The sequence below is a fragment of the Platichthys flesus genome, chromosome 6 (genome assembly GCF_949316205.1).
Source record: "Platichthys flesus chromosome 6, fPlaFle2.1, whole genome shotgun sequence".
Taxonomy (NCBI): domain Eukaryota; kingdom Metazoa; phylum Chordata; class Actinopteri; order Pleuronectiformes; family Pleuronectidae; genus Platichthys; species Platichthys flesus.
Genome location: NC_084950.1, coordinates 1966354 through 1989441, shown reverse-complemented (window position 1 = coordinate 1989441; position 23088 = coordinate 1966354). Strand labels below are relative to the sequence as shown.

At 45.0% G+C, this 23088-nt stretch overlaps 3 protein-coding genes across 6 annotated transcripts; 2 read left to right on the top strand and 1 right to left on the bottom strand.

The window, feature by feature from the left end:
- The first annotated feature begins 1132 nt into the window (after positions 1-1132).
- Positions 1133-10181, top strand: slc12a3 (solute carrier family 12 member 3). Its single transcript, XM_062389741.1, has 26 exons — positions 1133-1405; positions 1832-1969; positions 2394-2469; positions 2571-2666; positions 2932-3071; positions 3158-3268; positions 3399-3510; positions 3586-3716; positions 3823-3907; positions 4123-4268; positions 4471-4578; positions 4696-4819; positions 4974-5075; positions 5594-5749; positions 5855-5954; positions 6418-6529; positions 7316-7453; positions 7607-7713; positions 7892-7974; positions 8137-8214; positions 8338-8436; positions 8534-8645; positions 9057-9143; positions 9367-9511; positions 9646-9713; positions 9795-10181. The coding sequence occupies exons 1-26, from the start codon at positions 1133-1135 to the stop codon at positions 9934-9936; spliced, it is 3069 nt and encodes a 1022-aa protein (XP_062245725.1). The 3' UTR covers positions 9937-10181.
- Positions 10182-10314: 133 nt separating this feature from the next.
- ldhd (lactate dehydrogenase D) lies at positions 10315-18395 on the bottom strand. Its single transcript, XM_062389742.1, has 11 exons — positions 18270-18395; positions 16435-16547; positions 16007-16148; positions 15726-15867; positions 15068-15227; positions 14717-14916; positions 14122-14250; positions 12588-12715; positions 12271-12361; positions 12010-12121; positions 10315-11235 (listed from the first exon to the last, which is right to left on the bottom strand). The coding sequence occupies exons 1-11, from the start codon at positions 18357-18359 to the stop codon at positions 11055-11057; spliced, it is 1488 nt and encodes a 495-aa protein (XP_062245726.1). The 5' UTR covers positions 18360-18395; the 3' UTR covers positions 10315-11054.
- A 372-nt stretch (positions 18396-18767) lies between these two features.
- Positions 18768-23080, top strand: fam169b (family with sequence similarity 169 member B). 4 transcript variants are annotated; one of them, XM_062389747.1, is made up of 7 exons: positions 18768-18998; positions 19625-19771; positions 19951-20053; positions 20382-20432; positions 20813-20975; positions 21702-21884; positions 22605-23080. In XM_062389747.1, exons 2-7 carry the CDS (start codon positions 19646-19648, stop codon positions 22738-22740), a joined length of 762 nt encoding a protein of 253 aa, XP_062245731.1. In that variant the 5' UTR covers positions 18768-18998; positions 19625-19645; the 3' UTR covers positions 22741-23080. The 4 variants fall into 4 exon arrangements, with proteins under 4 accessions (XP_062245731.1, XP_062245728.1, XP_062245727.1 ...); XM_062389744.1 differs by having other exon boundaries at positions 18770-18896; positions 20382-20467; XM_062389743.1 differs by having other exon boundaries at positions 18770-18998; positions 20382-20467.
- The last annotated feature ends 8 nt before the right edge of the window (positions 23081-23088 follow it).

Here is a 23088-nt window from a genome sequence, read left to right as displayed (position 1 = left end):
CTCTGAGTATGTGTGCACAGCGCTGCCTGGAGGACGAGGCTTTGTGCCCTGTGCTGTGATGGAACACCTGTGGCGGTTAAGCATTGCAGTAAATGACTATGTAAACTAAAGTCTTGCACAATTAGGCAGCTTGTTTAGCTTCAAGCGATAGTGAGTCATCATCATTTTCTTGGTATAATGACAAATCAAGAACTTATCATATTCACCATCTGTACTTTTGCTTCACTGAGTTGGAGTTAAACCTTCCTCCAGGAGACCACCACGGGAGAGGCGGTGGTCTAGTGGCAGAAACTTGGACTATGGGCAGAGAAGGTCTCTGGTTCGACTCCACGGAGAGACAACAAAAGACGAACCTGGATTAATCTGTCCAAAAATCCAAGAGTCTCCCTACCCTGTCTAGTGCCCCTGAGCAAGGCACCTTACTCCCCCAACATCTGCTCCCCGAGCGCCGTACATGGTCGCTCACTGCTCTGTGTGTCCTGCACCAGAGGGGTCAAAAGCAGAGGTTACATTTCCCTACCTGCATGAGAGTGTCTGTGCATGTGATTGGAACTAATAAATGCATCTTAATCTAAATCTGAATCGTACACTTCTGACCTTGTGTTGTCTCAGTCAAGGTCATCTCACCAGTTGATCTGTGTGTAATGATGCTTTAAAACTGACATCGTAACTTTAACTCTCTGCAGAGGTTTGTCATTGACTGCTGGGATTATACAAAACCCAAAATAAAATTCATAACTTCTAAACCTCATGTCTGGTTAATCTGGGCCTTTGTTTTTGAGGCTTTGGGGAATGAAATGTTCAGAAGGACGTTTTTATAAATGATTCTTCATCATGTGTGTAAATCATGTTTGAAATGGTTTCCTGGTCGACCCTACAATGTGAAACCTTTAACAGTTCCTGTAATGAGTCTTGTTTGATCACTGAAGCGGGCTTGGTACTCGGCCTCGGGCTCTTCCTGCTCCGCTCAGGTCAAATATAAAAACCAACCCTCCAAGTAGAGTCACAGGCAGTTCCCTCCAACTACAGAACATGGCTCCGGCACCGTAGACTGAGCGAGCTGCGTCCCATACATCCACTGCTTCTGAGGAAACCTTCTGAGTGGTTCTTCAAGACGATCCTGACGTCCTGCATGGAGATGCCAGGTGTCTGCGACGGCGTCCACTTGGCCTCGTACGGACCCAGAGCTCCAGCCGGGAAGACCCCGGCTGGAGGTCTGGACGGGTCCAGTTACTACCAGTGTTACAGGGACGGCAGCAGCGTCGCGTCCCACGGGTCTGATGCTCCCACTGGATACGACACAGTGGACGCGCCACCACACTATGATTTCTACACCAACACGGAGGTGTGGGGCCGTCGGAGACGCTTCCGACCGTCTCTGTTCCAACTGTCCGCCAACCCTGAGGTGACCAGCGTCTGCTTCTATCAGCTCGTCTATCAGCTCCACTCAGATCACGTTAAATACACATTACTAAAAGAATAATAGAAACAAAAACATCCTTTTCATTTGTTTTAGGTCATCATCTGATAATCAATTTCTATTTTCTATTTGTAAATAGGTTTGTTTTAATGGTGCTCCTACTGAATAAGATGAAAAATGATCACTGGTCTGTTTCAGCATTAGAAAGTTAAGTTTATGATCATTTTAAAACAATTTCAAACATTGATTACTCAGAATACAAAAAAACATAATGAGATATTACTTTAGATTTAATTACTCATTTAAATATCACTTCTACAAAGTATGGCAGATTTTGTATGTTTATCATAACTTGACGGTCAAAGGACAGAATCTGAAAACTGACCAAACTTGATATTTGAACTTTAGCAGGATGACTCCAAACCTCCCATGTATGAGGAGACAGCAGGCGAGCCGATGGGAGGAGGCGACAGCTCCGAGGAGGACGAGGAGGAGCACAAAGAGCCTCCGCCAGAGCCCCCCCGCTTCGGCTGGGTGCAGGGAGTCATGGTACGTTCTCTGCTCATTCTATAAATAATAAATCATATCTAGACCGTGTCATGCAGCTGATTCAAATATAATCTTGACTCGAGAGAAAAACAAATCTATATCACCGGCTTCTCTCTTATTTAATTCACAGCTTTGATTTGAAACTTGATTTTCTTTTCTCATGAGACTTTTATTTCATTGACCTATTCAATTGTTTTCAACTCTGTGGTTGTATGTCTACACCAAGACTCGCATGAGGTCACTGTGACCTTTGACCTCCGATCACTGAAATCTAATCAGTTAATCTGAGTCTAAGTGAACATTTGAAGGATTCTCCTGAGGCGTCTGAAGATAACATCTGGGATCGCAGTGACCTTGATCCCGAGTCGAACCAGGTCCGAGTTGTTTGGTGACTTCGGTCAGTGACTCTGTGTCTGTGCTGCAGATCCGTTGCATGTTGAACATATGGGGGGTGATCTTGTACCTGAGGCTGCCTTGGATCACGGGTCAGGCTGGAATAGGTGCGTCCGACTAAAACATCATCTCACGTTTAATTAACGTTTATTGAACTGTGTTCGATCCCGAGTCCTTTTCTCTCTTTGTGTTTGTGTCTGTGCCTCAGGTCTGACCTGGGTGATTATCCTGCTCTCCTCTTTTATTACTGGGATCACTGGTCTCTCTACTTCAGCCATCGCCACCAACGGCAAAGTCAAAGGAGGTCGGTTCAGACTCAGATTCATGAAAGTGTGAACAAATACTCATATTCCATCTTACAGTATTCTGAAGGTACATGCATTTAGACTGCAGATTTATATAAACCACCAAACCGCCCTCTGTGTATAAACGGATGACATGACGGTTCCCATGAGTACATCCAAATCATCTTGATCGCCCCCTTGTGGTTGGCTGCAGTATAGTAACCCTGCCTCCTCCATGCTAGCAGATGAGACACGGACCAGACTAAAACATCCTCTCTTCTTCAGGTGGGACCTACTTCCTGATCAGTCGCAGTCTGGGTCCGGAGCTCGGTGGATCCATCGGTCTGATCTTCGCCTTCGCCAACGCCGTGGCCGTGGCCATGCACACCGTGGGCTTTGCTGAGACGGTCACAGACCTCATGCGTGTACGTATGTTTCACAGGAACTCCACCTTTAACCAGGTCACCATTGTTCTCCTTAAACTCACCTGAGACCTCCTCTTGCTCCTCAGGAGAGCGGAGCCGTCATGGTCGACCCGATCAACGACATTCGCATCGTCGGCGTCATCACGGTCACGTGTCTGCTCGGTATCTCAATGGCCGGCATGTCGTGGGAGTCCAAGGTGAGATCCAACACACGTGAACAGGCTCAGCCATCATGGCGGGGGTGACTTGTGAAAGGAAACGGAAACATGGAAACGTTTGGCTAACCTTCTCCTCCATGTCTTCATCTGTGTGTCCTTCCCTCCACAGGCTCAGGTTCTGTTCTTCCTGGTCATCATGGTGTCGTTTGCCAGTTACATCGTGGGAACCATCATCCCCGCCTCCCCACAGAAACAAGCCAAAGGGTTTTTCAGCTACAAAGGTGAACATAGACTCAGTGATACGAATTCTGTGGCATATTAATTTTCCACTAAACTAATTATTTCATCTTGAACAGCCGATATCTTTGCTGCTAACTTCGTGCCTGGCTGGCGGGGGAAGGAGGGGAGCTTCTTCGGCATGTTCTCCATCTTCTTCCCCTCGGCCACAGGCATCCTGGCCGGAGCCAACATCTCTGGAGACCTGAGGGTAAAACTGTTTGACTCTCTACCTCTTTTTTTTGGTAAAATCCTGATTTGTCCTCCTCTTCCTGGACATCCATTCACTCATTAACTCTGAGTCCTCTCCCTCCCAGGATCCAACACTGGCCATCCCCCGGGGAACTCTGATGGCCATTTTCTGGACGACCATGTCCTACCTCATCATCTCTGCAACCATAGGTTCTTGACTCACCTGCACTCAGAGTGTTGAGGCAGCTGGTGACAGCCGCTACAACCTTCTCTGCTGATTCTCTTTTCACTGCTTCTAACAGAAAAATAAAGTTTTATCTTATCTTAAACATTTATTTAGATTTTGAGGTAAGGTCAACATATTGTCTCTATACTTGAGTTGTCAGTGTGTGTGTGTGTGTGTGTCTGTGTGTGTTTCCCCTCAGGAGCCTGTGTGGTGCGTGATGCCTCTGGTGAGTTGAACGACACCATGTCCTCCCCCTGTGAGGAAGTAGCTTGTGGTCACGGATGGGACTTCAGCGACTGCATGAAGAACAACACATGCAAATACGGCCTCATGAACTACTACCAGGTCAACACACACACACACACACACACACACACACAAACACAATTAAGACTCAAGAAAGGGTTAAAGTACAGTTGATCGTTGCAGGAAATACACAATAAACACTTCAGTCCTTCTTGATAACTCCCTCATGTCAACAGCAGCTGAGCTCGTACACAACAAACAAACAGTTTGGTGAAAGTAAACAGAGCTTTTCCGTCTGCAGTCGATGAGCTTGGTGTCGGCCTTCGCTCCTCTGATCAGTGCTGGTATATTTGGGGCGACCCTCTCCTCTGCCCTGGCCTGTCTGGTGTCTGCTCCCAAAGTCTTCCAGGTAAAAACACATACGCGTATTGTTTCTTTTCTTTTATATATATATATAGATATATATATCTATATATATATATTCCTCTTACTGCTGTGACAAGGAAATATCCTTTCCTCTCTCCAGTGTCTGTGTAAGGACAAGCTCTACCCGCTCATCGGCTTCTTTGGAAAAGGTTACGGCAAGAACGAAGAGCCCCTCCGAGCCTACCTGCTGACCTACATCATCGCCGTGTGCTTCGTTCTCATCGGTGAGGATCCACACCGAATCTCTGAGTCTTAGAAACGAGGAGAAGAAGTAATGAAAACTACAATAAAGAGATGGAGAGACGTTGACGTGCTGTTGTTGACAAATACAGACATGAGCTTCAGGTTTCTGATGGTGTGTGTCTGTGTTTCCACCAGCTGAGTTAAACACCATCGCTCCCATCATCTCCAACTTCTTCCTCTGCTCCTACGCGCTCATCAACTTCAGCTGCTTCCACGCATCAGTCACCAACTCACCAGGTGAAACCCGGAGAGGAGGGAGGGATCTGAACCATCAGTGAAACAGAATAGAGCCGAGAGGAAAGAGAATTAGTGTTTGAGTGTGTGTGTGTGTGTGTCAGAATCAGAATCAGAATCAGAAAGTATTTATTGCCAAGTAGGTTTACACCTACAAGGAATTTGCTCTGGTTATTGGTGCATACAATGAACATAGAAACATAAAAACATAAAAACACAATAAATACAACACACATAAGAAAAGCAATAAAAAGAAACAATATATATTTACTCACTATTTACTTCTTATTTACTCCCTTCTATTAATAATTATATAAAATAACATTTATTAAGACATAAACAAATCTAAATAAAAGATATAAAAAGTGAAGTAAAAAGTGAAATGCAAGATGTAAGACAGTGAACAGTGTCAGATTGAAATATGCAATGTAATGCAGTATAACATAATATAATATAATGTGTTAATTTAACACATTCGTGTGTGTGTGCGTGTGTGTGTGTGTGTGTGTCTCTCTCTGCAGGTTGGCGTCCCTCCTTCAGGTTCTACAGTAAGTGGTTGTCGTTGCTGGGTGCCGTGTGTTGTGTGGTGATCATGTTCCTGTTGACCTGGTGGGCCGCCCTCATCGCCTTTGGCGTCGTCTTCTCCCTTCTGGGATACACACTGTACAAGAAGCCTGGTAAAACTCACACACACACACACACACACACACACACACACACACACACACACAGTCCCACAACACAAAGAGCTATGGCCTGTGACTCTGCTGCTCTGTGTTCAGCTGTGAACTGGGGCTCGTCGGTGCAGGCCAGCTCCTACAGCATGGCTCTGAATCAGTGTGTCGGCCTCAACCAGGTGGAGGACCACGTCAAGAACTACAGGTGAGAGAGGACGGACTCGTTCTGCTCTCATGTCTTTGTTGAATTAGACATAGAAACACAAATGTGCTGTGTCCATGGTGGACGTGGCAAAGAAGTTCAGATCATTTTTTGTTTAAAGTTGATGATCATGGTCTTTAATATGTGCTTAGCTTCAGTTTTAGTAACGACCTCACCTCTGGGTGTGTTATGATAAGCACTGAATCATATATAGTCAAGTCAAGTCAAGTTTAGTAACCAAAGTGCTGCACAATAAAATATATCGAGAGCAAAACCAAAATACAATGAAGAGACACACATGCAGATGAAAGAAACTGTTCTGAAGCTTTGAGGCGAAGTCAGAAAAGGTTCGATGACCTTTAGACCTCAGTCGAGACCAAGATCAGGGGTCAGGACATTTAACACTTTTAAAACAGAAAAAAGAACTTGACCAGAGCTGGTCCCCATCTCTCCGTCTCCTCTTCAGACCTCAGTGTTTGGTTCTGACCGGGCCTCCCTGCTGCCGTCCAGCTCTGGTGGATCTGGTCGGCTGTTTGACCAAGAGGCTCAGTCTCATGATGTGCGGCCACGTGGTCACCGTGAGTACAACACGTGTTATTCATTCTCAGGCACAAATCGAAAGATCAGGATCATCTGGGATACAAAGGAAATGAGACGTTTGGGTCGAAAACAGGGGAACCTCCTCATACTTCCCACCTCCTCCTTCTCCTCCTTCTCCTCCTTCTCCTTCTTCTCTCTCTCTAGTGTCTTTGTTTCTTTCTTTTCTCTCTTTGTCAGTTCTATGCTCTCCTTCTTCTCCTTCTTTTCTCTCTTCTTCAGTTCCTCACTCTCCACCTTCTCCTTCTTCTCTCTCTCCAGTTGCTTTCTCTTGTCCTGCTTCTTCGTTTCTATCTTCTCCTTCTGCTCTCCCGCCAGTTGCTCTATCTTCTTCTTCTTTTCTCTCTTCTTCTCTCTTCGGCTTCTCCTTCTCCCCTGTACAAATACTGGTCATGATACACCTGTGTATCGCTTTTCTTAAGATTTGTCAATGTGAACACGTTCCAGGGGTCTCAGGGGCACGTTGAGCCATTTTGCCACGCCCTCTGAAAATTCCTCCAGAGTACATAAACGTTCACCACTTTCAAATTTTCTGCACATTTTGGTAAGAATTGGAGCATGTTGAAGTCCTCAAAAAGACAATTCATTTGCCTGGAAAAAAAATTAAAATAAAAATCCTTACAATTTCGACAGCCCCCCCCCCCCCCTTGTCTCACTCTGTTCGGTGCTCGGGCCCTGATACCCTGGACACAGTCACGTCCTCACATTGGTCCTCACGATCATCTCTGTAGTGATCATCGAGCTCAGAGCAGATTTGTATTTTTCAGGCTGGTCCTTCCCCTGCAGCGACGCAGGAAGCCGTGAGTGAGCGTCACGTCACCTGGTTGACCCAGCGGAAGGTCAGGTCCTTCTACAGAGGAGTGGTGGCTGCAGACCTGCGATCGGGGGTCAACATGCTGCTGCAGGTGAGGATCACAACCTGGAGCTGGACTGCAGCCTCATATTCACACACTCACACTCTGCTGAGGTCTTTAATCCAGGATTTCCTTGCTGGGGACGGTTGTGAAGTGGAACTCAACTTGACCTGACCCCTCCTCATGTCGTTGTGTGTCCACCAGGGGGCAGGCCTGGGTCGTATCAAACCCAACGTTTTACTGATGGGTTTTAAGAAAGACTGGCGCTGCGACTCGCCTCAGGCTGCACATCACTACATCGGAATACTGCAGTGAGTTCAGAGGAGAGTAAATCACAAGCACAGTTCATAGAGCAGTTTGATTTGTGTTTATTGGTTTTTATATCTTTTCTGCTTTATCTGTGGTCATTGTCCTTTTTAGTCAACTGCCTTATATGCTTAAGACGAAGGATTATTATTAATTGTGTTATTGTGTGTGTGTGTGTTCCAGTGATGCGTTCGACCTACACTACGGTGTGTGTGTGCTGAGAGTGAAGGAGGGACTGGACGCTTCTCATCCACCTCAGGCTCACGGTGAGAGTCTTAATTCAAACCAGAGAGAGACAGTGAGTTAATTAATGGACTGCAGCGATGTTACCAGCAGCTAACAAAGAGCACGCTGGGAAGTGTAGTTCATAATCATCCATCACTGTCAGAATTATTGACCTCATGTTAATTCATGTTCTTCTCCCTCAGTGAATCCGGGTTTTGATGGAGGACCGGACACTATAAACACCGTCTGTGCTCCTGCCTGCGTTCAAACCAGCGTTACATGTCTGTACATTCATCTTCACGTTATTTATTAGTATTTTCTATCACATTTTATTCAAACTTCACCCAGAGATCCTCTGATTTAGTGTCATTAAAATGTAAAAACAAGATTCCCTGTGTTTGCAGCGTCTGTGTCCATGGATCAAGATCCTCAGCCGAGTTCAGTGTTCCAGATGAAACAAGAAAAGAAGACAATCGACATCTACTGGCTGTCTGATGATGGAGGTGTGATCCTCCCTCCATCCTCCACCTTCTCCTTTTCTCCTGTCAACTGTATAATCTGGATCTATACCCTGAATATGATCTACTCTCTATCATCTAGGCCTCACGCTGCTGCTGCCCTACCTGCTGACTCGCAGGAAGCGCTGGGCCGGATGCAAGGTCAGAGTGTTTGTGGGAGGAGACACCGACAAGAAGGAGGAGCAGAAAGAGGAGTAAACACTTTAATTACCACTTAACATTAACTGATTAACAGCAGCAGATTTAACTGCTGACTTTACGATTGAATTATGGCATTTGGCCACTAGAGGGAAGCAGAAACTATAAAGATACAGACGCAGCTCTGGAATTATTATCACCTGAAATTTATATTATATAGTTCAACCTACTTGTCCTCATATTCAGAGCTTTAAGTCTTAAGCTGAGACTTCCAATCATCCACAGCAAATTGAATTGTTAAAGTGAGTGGTGTCAGTGAACCAGTATGAAGAACACCAGCAGCCTGGAACTGGGACAGTGAAGGTTGATATTAATTTGTGTTATTAACTACACCTGTGCTTTTCCTGCTTTGACAAGTCAAACTCTCTCTGTGAAAATCCCTGTTTATCAGATGGACTTTGTTTCAGGGTGCTGGCGCTGATCAAGAAGTTCCGTCTGGGTTTCCAGGACGTCGAGGTGCTTCCTGACATCTACCAGCCTCCTCAGCCTGGGAAGTAAGGACGTCTAAGCTTTGAGCTTCTCTGCTTTAACATCTCTACTGGGAGAAGCCCTCACCACGATCACTAACATGTTAAGATGTTTAATGCAGGTTCATCACAAGATTCCCTGCATCAGATCGCCATGTTTTCTGCAGGGATCAGGGTCTAACTGAAGTTCTAGTTAAATCTTTTTAAACCTTGATAAGTTCCTCAACCCGGCCTCCATGTGTCCCTCCAGTGTGGTTCAGTTTGAGGACTCAGTGGATCGATTCAGGCTGGAGACGAATCCCAAGCAGGACTCTGACTCTGGACTACAGCAGCAGCAGCAGCAGCAGGAGCCATGGATGATCAGTGATCTGGATTTAGAGAGGAACAAGGCCAAGGTCTGACCCACACCCACACACAGACACACACACACACACACACAGACACACACATGGACACAGCACGTATAGAGTCAGTCTGAAGTTTCTCTTCTTGTCCTCTGCCCTCTGTGAAACTCCTCTGTGGGATTCAGTCTCTCCGTCAGATCCGTCTGAACGAGGTTCTGCAGGTTCACTCCAGAGAAGCTGCTCTCATCGTGATGTGAGTTCAGTTCTTCTTCTGTTGGTAGACGGAGTGAGACAGTGTCCTCACACAGACAGTTTTCATTTAATGTCTCGACAGCACGATGCCCGTGGGGAGGAGAGGGGTGTGTCCCAGTACCCTGTTCCTGGCGTGGCTGGACGTCCTGTCACGTGACCTGAGGCCCCCGGTCTTATTGGTCCGAGGAAACCAGGAGAACGTCCTCACCTTCTACTGCCAGTGAAATGTCTCCATAGCTGTGTCCCAGTTCAGGGTCGTGGGACACTCAGGCTGAAAAGAGACCGTCTGATTTCTAATCACCAGCTTGTCTCGTCCTTACCACTGGGACTCTGTCTTCAGCCCCTGAACTGGGACACAGCTCACGACTCCAGTGCACTTTCAATGAAGCAAATGATTAATCCTGACATTTGTAATCTTGTGTTGACTTTTCCTTGATGACATCTGATGATCATCTAATCCTGCTGTTAATGAACAATCATGTCGTTGCCTTTTACTTCAAAATATTGATGATATACATGTTTTATAGATTCTACTAAATCAAATCGGTCCTGGAGACATTTTGTGCCTGGTCCTTAAATGTATGGAACAAATTAACAAAACAAAAGAATCAGTTATTTTATTAAATATGATTGTTGAAATGAACATGATTATAATAATAAAACACTTGGAGCCCTGTGGTGACTGAACAGCTTCAGCACATTGTGCCTGGTTTGATTCTGGGAAACTTTAACCTTGTTCTCTGTCTCCTCTTGTCTCCTGTCATGTGAGTGTGTCTTTGTGTGTATGTGTGTTACACAATGAAATGTGTGTATTCTCCAATTATAACAATTCCACATGGTGTTAATAGATTATTTGTGTGCTGATTCCGACCAGTTCCACATATTTAACGTATAAATCTGTCCAGAGTTGTTGACTCATAATTCACAGATTCATCCATGTAGAATAAACAAGTAGTTTAAAACTATTTTTTGTATAATTGTACTTGTATATAAACACATACTTCATGCTGTAGTGAAGCAGGCCACATTGTGACGTGGCAGCCGCGCCTCAGACCCTGAATCCTTATCAGCGTCACAGGTGTTAGCAGACATTGACCTTCGACCTTTACAGGGAGTTTCATAATTGAAAACTCCCATCACAAAAGAAATATGAATAATATCACACAGATAATATAATGGATTTAAATCTCATTGTTTTGAAGTTACAATCTTTTCTGGAACTGAATCCTGTAGTTTATCATTTGATTGTTGGAAATAAGCAGCTTCCTTGCGTCATCAGTCTTTAAGCCATGCACGGAGAGCAGATCAGAAGATTCTCCATGTACACTGACTACAACTCAGTTCAAAATTCTCGGGGCTGAAGAACTTTCCCAGGATTCATCACGTTATCTGGGTCGAGGACGTCTTTGAGACCCTGCATGACCTGGATGGCCGTGGGTCCCATCTCCTCACGCAGCAGCGCTCTCTTCCCCAAACCCACTCCGTGCTCCCCTGTACATGTACCGTCCATGGCCAGAGCTCGCCTGCAGGGAAACAAGCCTCATTACTTCACTGCAGAATGAAACCTGTGTCTCCAGCCACGGCCTTCAACATGTTAGTGATGTCACTATAGTTTTCATTAAACCCAAGAAAAGGACTAAAGCTGAAGCTGCTGTTATCAGACTTGGACTAAACAAGGTGATCCATAAGTCCAGCTTGGCTCTCCAGCTCCTCCTGGAGGATCCTGAGTCTCTCTCCCAGGACAGGTGGGATAAATAATCTCTGCAGTGACATGACTGCAAATCCTCCAGAGGAAGGTGCCCTGGAGGATCCTGATCAGATGTCTGAAGCAGCTGAGCTGACTCATTTTGAAGCTCCAGCTTCCTCCAGACGTCTGAACTCCTCACACTGAAACGACCTCTGAGGCTGAGCCCTGACCAGGAGGCACCTTCTGGCCCCTTGTATCTGTGACTCAAATCTTTCTGTCACTAACCTTGAACATTGTAAACTAATCACCAAAACAGTTATACTACCTAAACATATATAAATCTCTATGTTACAAACCCTAAGGACTGAAACCTGTTGGTCTCTGTGCTGGTGGTTTTCACTTTGTACCATATTATCCAACAATAAAAGACATGAAGACTTTTCATTAATAAATCGCGCTCTTTATCGTTGCTGTTGTAAATATCTGATGTGTTTCAGTAAAGGTGTGAAATGAAGATGATTCTCATGAAACTAAAACAGTTCACAAATCTGAAGCCTGAGTGTCAGGTGGATGATCAGAGACGCAGTGAGAAGTGTCGGAGACTTCTCACCTGGCGAGTCTCTCAGTGAACAGATGGACCCGGTGCAGCTCCTCGGGGTCGCTGGGGTCGACCACCACCAGGCAGTGGAAGTTACCGTCTCCTACGTGTCCCGCTATGGGACCTGGAGACAGACACTTTCATTTAAAGGAGACATATTTTGCTCCTAGATAATTTTATTGTAAATAATAAATAATTAGTGTAAGAGAACTGACGGCTGAAGAGGTTTAGTCTTTTGTCCAGTTTGCACATTAATGCTGAGTCACTGCTCACCTGTCAGTCTGTTTTCAATCAGGTCCTCTTTCGTCTCCACCAGGATTTGGGGCAGTCGAGAAAGAGGGACACACACATCGGTTGAGTAGGCCTGTGCACGCACACACACAAACATACACACATTGATTGAAGAACTATTTTAAAGCTAATCGGTTGTAACAGTTCTGGTTAAAACGTGTAATTTCTTATAGTTTTAAAGTAATTTGACTTCTGGAAGCCTCAGTGTCTCTTGGTTCTAAACCTCAGATCTGAGACCCTGTGTATTTTAGAAGCCAGATCCACGTCCCCCTGCTGAAGAGGCAGCCGGCGTTGTTTACCTTGCAGCCGGGCCTGAGAGCCAGAGCAGCGTACCAGGCGTCATGACGGGCTTTCCACAGACGCTCCCTCGTTTCTGCATCTTGGGCCCACTGGAAATCTGAGCCTCTGTTACTCTGAGTGATTTCCTCTGTGACGACAGGAACACAGCAGACAAGTCACTGTACCATATACTTTAAAGAAAGTGAAGCCAGAGTGTCTTGATCGCCCCCTGGTGGCTGACTCTGTGTTAACAGAAGGGACATGGACTAAAAACTAAGCTCAAAATCCAAGTAGGGCAGAGCGGGGTAATAAGAGACATTTTTTACTTTTGCTCCCCTCTAGGCGATCTCAAATGATATATCAGTCAAATGTTCACATTTCCCTTTAATTCAGGATGTTTTCTAGAAATGGAAATGATCAGAATGTCTTCAGGACAAAGGGCAGTGAAAATGTGAAAAGTGGTCTTGTGTCTCACTTTACCTCAGCTACGGGGTAAAGTGAGCCACCTTCTGTTTCCACTTTAAAGCTACCATAACAACACATGTTGTAATAGTTCAAATCTCGACAGCTAGATTGACAACCACGAATATCGGATTAGTAACAGAATCATGGGGATTGGTCAATTAAGCACATTTATGATTATAATGATTCATGTGATCTCTTGCTCACCCTAGCTTACGGCACATTGTTTCTCTATCCAATTGGAAGGGACAGGGATATTGTTTTTCTCTGCGTATTCAAATGCCAGTTCACGGCACTTAACTGGAGCAAGGCCATGGAACTGGTCAGCTAGTTGTTTCAAGTGTTTGGCTCCTCCTCCATCTCATCTGTGAATATTATCTTTACCTCAGCTACTGCACCCCAGGCTACTGATGTTACTTTCCCTTTCTCTTTTTTCTTTATGAATCTTTTGAGGGTTGTCTTATCAATATTTCTATCCCTTCCAGCTTTTCTTAAGAACTTCTTTCCTTCATGACCTCAGCGGCTGCACTCTCCATCTCTTCGAGGGCTGTTTGGCCCCAGGTCGTCTTCCTGGTGTAGAGTTTCTTAGCATGATGTTTATGACATAAAAAATAAGACATATGTAATATAATATAACACTAGAATATGTTTAAGACTAAACTTAACTTGTGCTTCCTGGTGGGGTAAAGTGAGACACTGTCCCACTTTACCCCACAGCCACCATTTTAGAAAAAACAACATCTCTTAGCAATTCAGGCTAATCTTCAGCTAGCATCGATCACATGGTTTTATATGTTGGAAGTTCACCAACATGTATGATATAAGTTTTTCTACCTGATTCAATTTGTTTTGACACAACAGTTGATTAAGTTCAAAGCAAGAAAATTTACTTTTACATGCAAAAAACACATTTTGGTGAAAAAAAAAGGTTTAATTTTCGATTAGTTATTTGATAAAAATGGGCTGAAACATCATGATTGACAGAATCCAGGATATTTTGGCAGTGGAGACGCATATTTTACCTTCTCTGGTTTAAACTCATGTATTTACAATTAAGTCTACGACACAATGCAGTTTGTGTCATTCACACACCAGTTGTGTTGACTTGCTCCTTCAGGCTTTGCTCAGAACCGTGGAACTCCAGGAACAGTGTTGGCATCACAGGGTACGAGAGACGACTGAACCTGTTGCACGCGTCGATCATCACGTCATCCAGAAACTCTGGATAACACACACGCACGCACGCACGCACGCACACGCACACGCACACGCACACACACACACACACACACAGGGAAAACCCCTGTTAGTGGGATGCATTTTAAATCTAAAACATACGAGTGTGCATGAGGCCTATAGGTCAATCTTCAGACTGTTGTTCAACTTATTTCACATCTGTCAATAACTGATATCGATCTATTTTCCCTGTGAGTTCTTTCACCCGTTCCGGCTGCAGGATTCTATCACCCACCGACTGGGGGAGATCAATAAAGCTTCATCTCTTCCTTCGCTCGCCCCAGCTGCTCCAGACTCAGCCTCCATCTCTCTGTTGCTGTTCTACCCGACAAATCCGCCTCATGCTGGAATATTAGATGAACATTGAGCGTCACGTGGCCGAGTGAACCTGGGGATAAGCCCGAGGTTCATTCATACCCGACTGTATGAATGCTGGGCATCATCTCCTCACCAATGCGAGCGATGGGCACTCCAGCCTGTAGGACCTGCACGGTGCTGTCCACGGCATCCTGGATGGAGGGAAACGAGCAGACGGCCGACACCATGGCCTCTGGGACGCCGTACAGCCGCAGCGTGGTCTTGGTGATGATGCCCAGGGTTCCCTCTGAGCCCACAAACAGGTTGGTCAGGTTGTAGCCGGCTGACGTCTTCCTGAAGACAGACAGGGAAGCAGAAGGAGACAGGAATGAGGAGGTTTGACGCTGCATTCGATTAGGTTGAATATTGAAATAAAAATATATTCTTCTGTTTCCACGTGTTGTACCAGGAAGCCATGACATCAGTCAAAGGGTCAAGTTGTCACCTGGGGCGTCGGCCCTTCCCGGCTGTGTGTACGACGGTGCCATCGGCGAGCACCACCTCCAGGTTCAGAACGTTTTCCCTCATGGTCCCGTAGCGCACTGCGTTCGTCCCCGATGCACTGGTGGCTGCCATTCCACACAGAGACGCGTCAGCGCCAGGATCTGAGGGAGTCAACAACACATCACTAGTGGTTCTGACATGACTCCCTGAATCTAAAACAATCCTGCAACACTGACACTGAGAAGAAATAAATTAACTCTGTACCGTTTGAACATCATTAAGTGGTTAGAGTGGTGGTTCTCCAACAAGAAGGTTGCCGGTTCAAACCCCACTCTCTCCCATCTGCATGCCGAAGTGTCCTTGGCAAGATACTGAACCCCTAAATGGCCCCTCATGAATGTTGAGTGTACTAATTGTAAGTCGCTTTGGACAAAAGCGTCAGCTAAATGACATGTAATGTATTTAAATCCTCACTTTGTTTTCATTGAGATGAGGAATCCCTTTGGGGCTTGTTATCTTGTCCAATATCACCCTCTGCTGGAAGTATGAATTTAAACACCCTCAACACCCTCAGCTAAAAACTGATTTAAACAGAACAGAGATGTGTAAACTGTTATTCCTGAAGAACACGTTGAACGCTGTGGATCAGTGCGACTGACCGACAGGAAACCACAGGCCGGTGTCTCTCAGGTAGGAGTTCAGAGCCTTCCGAGTCACACCCGGCTCCACCGTCACGTCAAAGTCCTCCTGGTGGAGGTCCAGAACCTGGTCCATGTTCCTCAGACTGAAGCACACGCCGCCCTACAGGAAGAAATATATACACATACAGTCTAGTACCAGTGTTGTGTACAAATACACATAAAAGTCAACAACATGTTACTTTTATTACTGCCTTTATTTCAAGAGCATTAAAAACATGCACACGCGTGTTCTTCCTCACCTTCACTGCACTGACGCCTCCCTCCAGACCCGTCCCGGTGCCGAAGGGGATGACGGGCAGGCGATGACGGTGGCAGACTTGAGCCAGAGCACTGACCTCCTCCACACAACCAGGAAACAGCACCACATCTGGAGGACAACACCTGAAGAACAGAGACAACACATCGTATTTATGGTCATGTGACAAAATGTCTGTGTTAAAAAAACATCACTTTCAAGATTGTGGACGTGCTGATGCTTTGTTGTGTTTCCCTTTTGGTTCAGTTATTTTTAAGCCAAGAATCATCTACTGAATCCTTTATGTCTGTTTTCAAACCCCTGGAGTCGTAATGTCCCACAACTCGACTTTATCTGGAATTTAATGTGTGGAAAATACAAAAAAGACACAACATGTGTGTGTGTCTGTGTCGCAGAGTGACATCCACAAACCTGTGCAAAGACTCATCTTTTCCATGTTGCTCTCTGACAGCTTCACCCAGTGAGACGCCATCTTCACCACATATAGACCTGAACGCAGAGAGAGCACTGTCCAGAGACGCACACTGTGCACACAATACACAACATACACACACAGAGTGAAGAGCAGTGAGTCATGTGTGGGAGGCTACAACGACAATACAAGATTGTGCACTTGAACTGAAAAGGGGTCCTGAAATAGTCTCTTTTGTTAATGCAGAGAGAATCATCTCTATAAACAGATTCTTCATGTGAATGTGTAGCATCTGGAGGCGAGGGACAGGGACAAAGACAGGGCCAGGGCCAGGGACAGGGACCGGGACAGGAACAGGGACATGGACAGGAACAGGGACAGGGACAGGGACAGGGACAGGGACATGGACAGGGACAGGGACAGGGACAGGGACATGGACAGGGACAGGGACAGGGACAGGGACATGGACAGGGACAGGGACCGGGACAGGGACAGGGACATGGACATGGACAGGGACAGGGACATGGACATGGACAGGGACATGGACAGGGATAGGGACATGGACAGGGACAGGGACAGGGACCGGGACAGGGACCGGGACCGGGACATGGACAGGGACAGGGACAGGGACATGGACAGGGACCGGGACAGGAACAGGGACATGGACCGGAACAGGAACAGGGACATGAACATGGACAGGGACCGGGACAGGGACAGGGACAGGGACAGGGACAGAGACAGGGACAGGGACAGGGACAGGGACCGGGACCGGGACCGGGACAGAGACAGGGACAGGGACAGGGACCGGGACCGGGACCGGGACCGGGACAGGGACAGGGACAGGGACCGGGACAGGGACAGGGACATGGACAGGGACAGGGACAGGGACAAGGACAGGGAGCTTCTGGTCTCTGTCTCTGGTTTGATTCTTCAGGTTGATCATCATATGTTTGTGGGTCAGTTGGTTGGAATGTCTTCATGTTTTAACTTTAACAAAGAAAACTTTAAAATTCCCTCAGCTATGGAGAGAGTTTATACTTAGGTCCCATGGTTCTAATCTATTATTCAATTAAAATGACTTTGAGGCGCATATAAGTAAAAACAGCTTGTAGCACCAGTGTGGCCTCACATGTGTAATTGTCTGCTTCATGTTTAATCAGTGATGGACACGTGACTGATTTATTATCCTGGACTGAATGTGCACGACATGATAACAGTTATAAGATAAGATATTAAGATATATAGTATAAATAAGTACTGACTAAATGAAGCTCAGATTGTGTTTCTATTATGATTTACTCATTAAATCACATTGAGTTTATATAGCATACATGATTAATGATTTACTTCCTCATTAATATAATTAATTGATTATTAATATCGATTAAAAAAGTTATTTGGAGGCACAGAAAGTTCAGGCTGCTTGACACACTGTCAACAGTTAGCTAACAGCTCCAGTGAAGCTAACGTTAAGCTAACTTCAGCCTCTCTACTACGTTAGTTAACTTCATTATTTGGTTAGTTGTGTTATCACTGGTATTACTACTAGTATTACTCCTAGTACTATTACTATCGTTGATACAGCAGCACTGGTGCACAGTTAGCTACTAGCAACACTGCTACTTTTTATAAGCTGAGTTAGCATTCAGCTAATTAACCTGTTATTATCTGTGTTGATGCTAATTAAACAACAAAGATCGTCTATGAACACAAACGAACTTTGACCTTCTGCTGCTGTTGCTGTTGGATTCTTCACGTTAACTCCTCCGATAGAAACAACCCGGACATTAAACCTGGTGACACACACGAGGTTTAGAGTTCACAGTGAACTTACTCTGGTGACGGTTCCACAGTTAAAGTTAAAACTCCGGAGGAAACGATGGAGACAAGAAAACTGGAGCCGACGATTCAGGAGAGAAGCCATCGTTCACCTGCAGCTAACGAGTCAAGCTAACTGCTAGCCACACCGGGAGATCCGGTACAGGGGTTTCACAATAAAACACAAGATCACAACATAAAACACACCACCAAAATAAACAATAAAATAATATACAGTAGAGTAAAGTATTCTCAATGGCTTTACATTAGCATCACATCAGTATCTGTTGTATCGTGTTGTGTTGGCTAAATAGGAAAGTGCTGATATTTATTGTTACTTGTGTAAGTTTTAACGTTTCCAATAACATTTTATATATTTTATTTTGATGTCCACATGACTGGTTTCCGGTCTCAGCTCGGGGTATTGAGTTGATCAAGGACAAAGTGAGGTAGCTCCTCTTTCCCACCAGGTGGCGCTGCAGGTTAAAGCAGTTACAGGGGAAGTACGGGAGGATACAGGTGGGTTGTGGGAAGTCACAGGTGGATTGTGGGAAATTAAAGGTGAAAAGTTACATGTGGATTTTGGGACGCAACAAAAGTGTATTCTAACATTTGAATACAGTCTACGATTCTAACGTATAAAGTACGTGAAGTCTCTTTTTTGCGTTTTGCGTTTACACGCATATTCCTGTTACCAGCTGAAAGGTCAAAGGTCACGGAACAGCGGCGGAATCTGCAGATTCAGGTGTGTTTTCTGTGACTCGTGTTACCAGGACAACCGGATCCACGTGAAATATGAGCCGATGTTTCGATGAGGAAGTGACACGTCACCTAGAGGTCGTTTATGATTTGAATCATCTTTAATCTGAGATTTCACAAGTGAGGAAACGTTAAATACTCCGATTTTTAAACATAGTTTGGTGGAAGGACGTTTGTTACATAGGCAACATCCCAAATTCTTGTTGTTTCACTGCTGACAACAACACAGGGAAATGACTTTACCTGGGATTTAAAAATGGTATTAAAAACACATTATTATAATTATTGTTGTTTTTATTATACATATATCGAAATATATCATATGGAAATTATGTATATAGAAATATATCTGAGGAGATATGACTTTTAGAGCCATGACTTCTTTTAAATTACTTCTTAAAACCCATTTCTATAGACCTGCTTTTATGGGATCTTTGTGTTCTTTTCAACTTTAACTTAAAAAATGTATAGTCATATTATATACTATCATTTGACACAGCTCTTTATTTATCCATTTAATTTAAACACTAACCACATAAAATATATATATAGTAGTTCATGATACAACTATGAGAAACCAATCAAATACCCTGTGACATGTTTCCTCTCCAGCTGTGCTCCCTGCGAGACGCCATGTTCCCTGTCGACTCTCCAGATGTGAAGGACACTGACCTGACATCAGCTTCTGAACAGTACCTCTCTTCTCTGCAGTCCAGACCTTCTGATAACGACTGGTTTGAGTTGTCACAGACGTCAAAGGTGAGAGACAACTTTGTTTTCATGATGGTTGAGCATAAACAACAATATCCAGAAAACTCACCTTTTGAATCATCTCTTTATTTACTCTTGTGAAATGAGATGTTTTCTATTTCTAGAATCTAACGCTCTAAGCGAAGTGTTGCGGTTCCTGAATGTGTTTCTTCTTGGTCTCTGCTCAGGTGGAGATAACGTGGAACAACGTGAGGCGGCTGCGGCTGTTTGAGGAGGACGGGCCTGACGCTGCGCTGCCGGCGCTTCATCCTCCTGATGAACCAACACAAGGTTCACGACTGAAACACACAAACCACACGCACCGCAACACGCTCACTTTATTAGGAACACGTGCACCTGCTTCTCTAGTCATGTGGCTTATTTCTTAGAGCTCTATTAACACCTTGCCTTGTGAGTGTGTTTGCTCAGTAAATATAATATAAACAAAAGGTAATATACAAAATACCATAACACTGTAAACAGGATTGCAAAGAAGAAATGTCATTATGGTTGTTTGGCGAATATTGTGTCCACGTAAACACGTCTAATGGTCGTATGTACATTTGTGTGATATGTATGTTATTATGTAGACACTAATGTTTCCTCTGTGATCTTCCAGTTGTGGCTTTGTACCTGCGTGAGAGGTGGTGGCCTGTGGAGGACATTTTACGTACGTCCAGTAAATCCAGATGTGGTTTGTTGTTGGTATGTTTTAATGTTGGCATCAGGACAACACACAACAATTAGACATCTGAATAAAATGGATTTGTGTCGTCAATAGTCATAAATCACACTTTGCCTCATGAGGCTTAATCCGGTGCAACATCCTCTGTCCTTGACCCCTTGAGGAGACGAGGGGAGGAGACACGAGCGTCTGTCCTCTCCACGATGTTCAAACTCTGTGTCCCTCATCCAGAGAAGACAGACGCAAGAACTACAAAGATCAGAATATTATTCATGGCTCTTGAGGAGAACAGTCAGACATCTTCACCTGCGTGGTTTGTTTTCCTCTTTCCTGTGGAGCTTCCTAAGTGGACGTGTTGTTCTCAGGTGCAGTCGCTCATGGAGAGGCTCGTCGTGTTCCTGCTGAGTCAGGTAGTGGAGAGGTCTTCACAGCAGGGGGCGCTGTTCTCCCTGCATCCCCGCACCGAGAGCTGCAAACTGCTGTGGACGGACAGTCAGGCCGTCGGCTTCTACTCCTTCAAACACAAAGGTGTGATGGACACATTTTAATTAATTCTGGAATAATTGAGTAACTTTGTTTTAACTTCCTTAAAATCACAATGATTCTACCACCTGATGAATTGTCTCCGTGTCACATGACGACTCACAGAGCTCCGGGCTTTTCTCGGCTCATGAGGTCACAGCCGCACACAAACAATGTCCATAAACACGTCTCCAGGTGATTCACATCTGCAGCAGAGGGATGTGCAGATTCACAACATGTGGAGGCCGATGCTGCAAGACCAAGAAGGAGTTGTGTAACGCTAATTAAAACCAGATGTATGTGAACACCAAGAAAGCACGTTCACTGCCTCACGACGACGTTCACTTCTGCTCTTGAACGCATAATCTTATGAACTCATGAATGTTGTTAAAGGTCAAGGTGATCATATATGAGTCTGGAATAAAATATATGAAGACTGGAAATGCACTAGTTCGCAAAAGCATAGAACTGTGGAGGGTCATTTAGTCCAATTACAGAATCCTGAAGTGTTATAGAGTTCTGTTATAGCGCCCTCTAGTGAATTAATGTCACATCTCAGTAAGAACAGTTCTACTTCTCCACAGACGACTTCCTCCATCACATCAAGTCATAAATCTCATTGAGCAGGATTTATTGCAGGACTGTTGCATTAGACAATGTTTGCTATTAGATTACATCAGTATACGTGTTGCAGTAACCCCCCCCCCCCCCCCCCCCCCCGCTGTGTTCCAGGCAGCCTGTGCGACGGCCGGAGCGCTCGCTGCTACCTGCTGCCCGTCCTGGACACAGTGCTGGTGAGGAGGAGCTGGAGGAGGAGAGGCTCTGCTCTTCAGATGCTTCAGGACTTCTGCTCCTCCTTCGCCACGGAGGAGTTCCTGGGACTCAGCGCTCCGCTGTCACCCAGCATGGCGGCAGGTCAGCTTCAGTTTGCCTCCTGTGCGTCAGCAGGGTGTCTCCGAATGTTTAGCACAGATTCTAACAAACCTTGGTGGCAGGATGCAACATGAGCCAAGACACAACTCGTTCCATCTGAGGTGGATCCAGGAGGTCTCTACCATGACCCTCTTTAGTATTGTATAAGAGAGCGTTTTTGACATGTTTTATGGGACTGATATTTACAAGTGTGTGAACTTTGGTGCTGATCCAATAACAATCTGGATCTTGTGAATTTAAATGTGGTTTCGTAAGGGGAGTGTAGGGCGGAGGTACAGCATGAGTCGCACTGAGGACCCCTGTGGTTTATTGATGTAGTTTATTGTCAAGAGAATACATTTCTTTTGTTTTTGCACAAGACATTGTGTTGTGTCTCTTCTCTTCTCCAGAAGACTCGACCACGGTTGTTCTCTCCTGTCAATATAAAGTAACAAGACTTGACTCATCTCTGCAACTCTTCAGATTATTAGACCTTCAGAACATTCCTTCTCCATCACTCCTGGTTGGGAGGATGAAATGAACGTTTGACTGATTAGAGGTCAAGTTGATCTTCTCTAGAAGACTCAGGGAAAACGTGTCCTCCTGCTCCTCCCAGTCCCCACAGAGATCCCAGTTGGTGCTGAGCAGTGTTGTGCAATGTGAATGCAGTGCAGATGTGTGTTCCTCCTCTTAATGTGTTTGTGTGTCTCTCGTTGTGTTCAGTGTGCAGGAAGTTCCTGCGGCAGCACGAGGATCACCGGGAGCGTCTGTACGAGGTGGAGGCTCCGGGCGGCTGGGCTCAACGCCGAAACATCTGGCTCAACATCCAGCTCGGACGCTACGCCCTCAGGACAGATGATCTTTAAATCTGTTGTGCTGAGATGTCTTTAAGGATTTCATCCTCATGCTACAAGACTTCAAAACTTCCTGAGGATTCCAGTGTGTTCTGTGCTTATCTACATTTAATTCTACTTTTATTTTTTGTTCAAATATGCTCAAAAACATACTTTTAATGTTGAGAGGAGCTGCCAGAGGAAACTGTATTCTCCGTATCATAGATCTGAACTTGGCCATCCTGGGCCGAAGACCACAATAAATATATGAATTATATATTTATACATTTATATTTAAATTAGTTAGTGGGCTTCAGCTTTACTTTTGACATAGAATCTATTATAATAAAACAAAGTGTTAATCAATATATGTG

What these genes read in the sequence shown, in the direction of transcription:
- slc12a3 (XM_062389741.1), top strand. Translation starts at nt 1,133, where the DNA reads ATGGAGATGCCAGGTGTCTGCGACGGCGTCCACTTGGCCTCGTACGGA. An exon ending in GACCACGTCAAGAACTACAG is followed by an intron (nt 5,955 to 6,417) that starts GTGAGAGAGGAC and finishes TCTCCTCTTCAG; the next exon opens with ACCTCAGTGTTTGGTTCTGA. An exon ending in TCATCCACCTCAGGCTCACG is followed by an intron (nt 7,975 to 8,136) that starts GTGAGAGTCTTA and finishes CTTCTCCCTCAG; the next exon opens with TGAATCCGGGTTTTGATGGA.
- fam169b (XM_062389744.1), top strand. Translation starts at nt 19,646, where the DNA reads ATGTTCCCTGTCGACTCTCCAGATGTGAAGGACACTGACCTGACATCA. An exon ending in CTACTCCTTCAAACACAAAG is followed by an intron (nt 20,976 to 21,701) that starts GTGTGATGGACA and finishes GCTGTGTTCCAG; the next exon opens with GCAGCCTGTGCGACGGCCGG. An exon ending in GTCACCCAGCATGGCGGCAG is followed by an intron (nt 21,885 to 22,604) that starts GTCAGCTTCAGT and finishes CGTTGTGTTCAG; the next exon opens with TGTGCAGGAAGTTCCTGCGG.
- ldhd (XM_062389742.1), bottom strand. Translation starts at nt 18,359, where the DNA reads ATGGCTTCTCTCCTGAATCGTCGGCTCCAGTTTTCTTGTCTCCATCGT. An exon ending in GGGAAGGGCCGACGCCCCAG is followed by an intron (nt 14,917 to 15,067) that starts GTGACAACTTGA and finishes GTCTGTCTTCAG; the next exon opens with GAAGACGTCAGCCGGCTACA. An exon ending in AGTGCCCATCGCTCGCATTG is followed by an intron (nt 14,251 to 14,716) that starts GTGAGGAGATGA and finishes TGTGTTATCCAG; the next exon opens with AGTTTCTGGATGACGTGATG.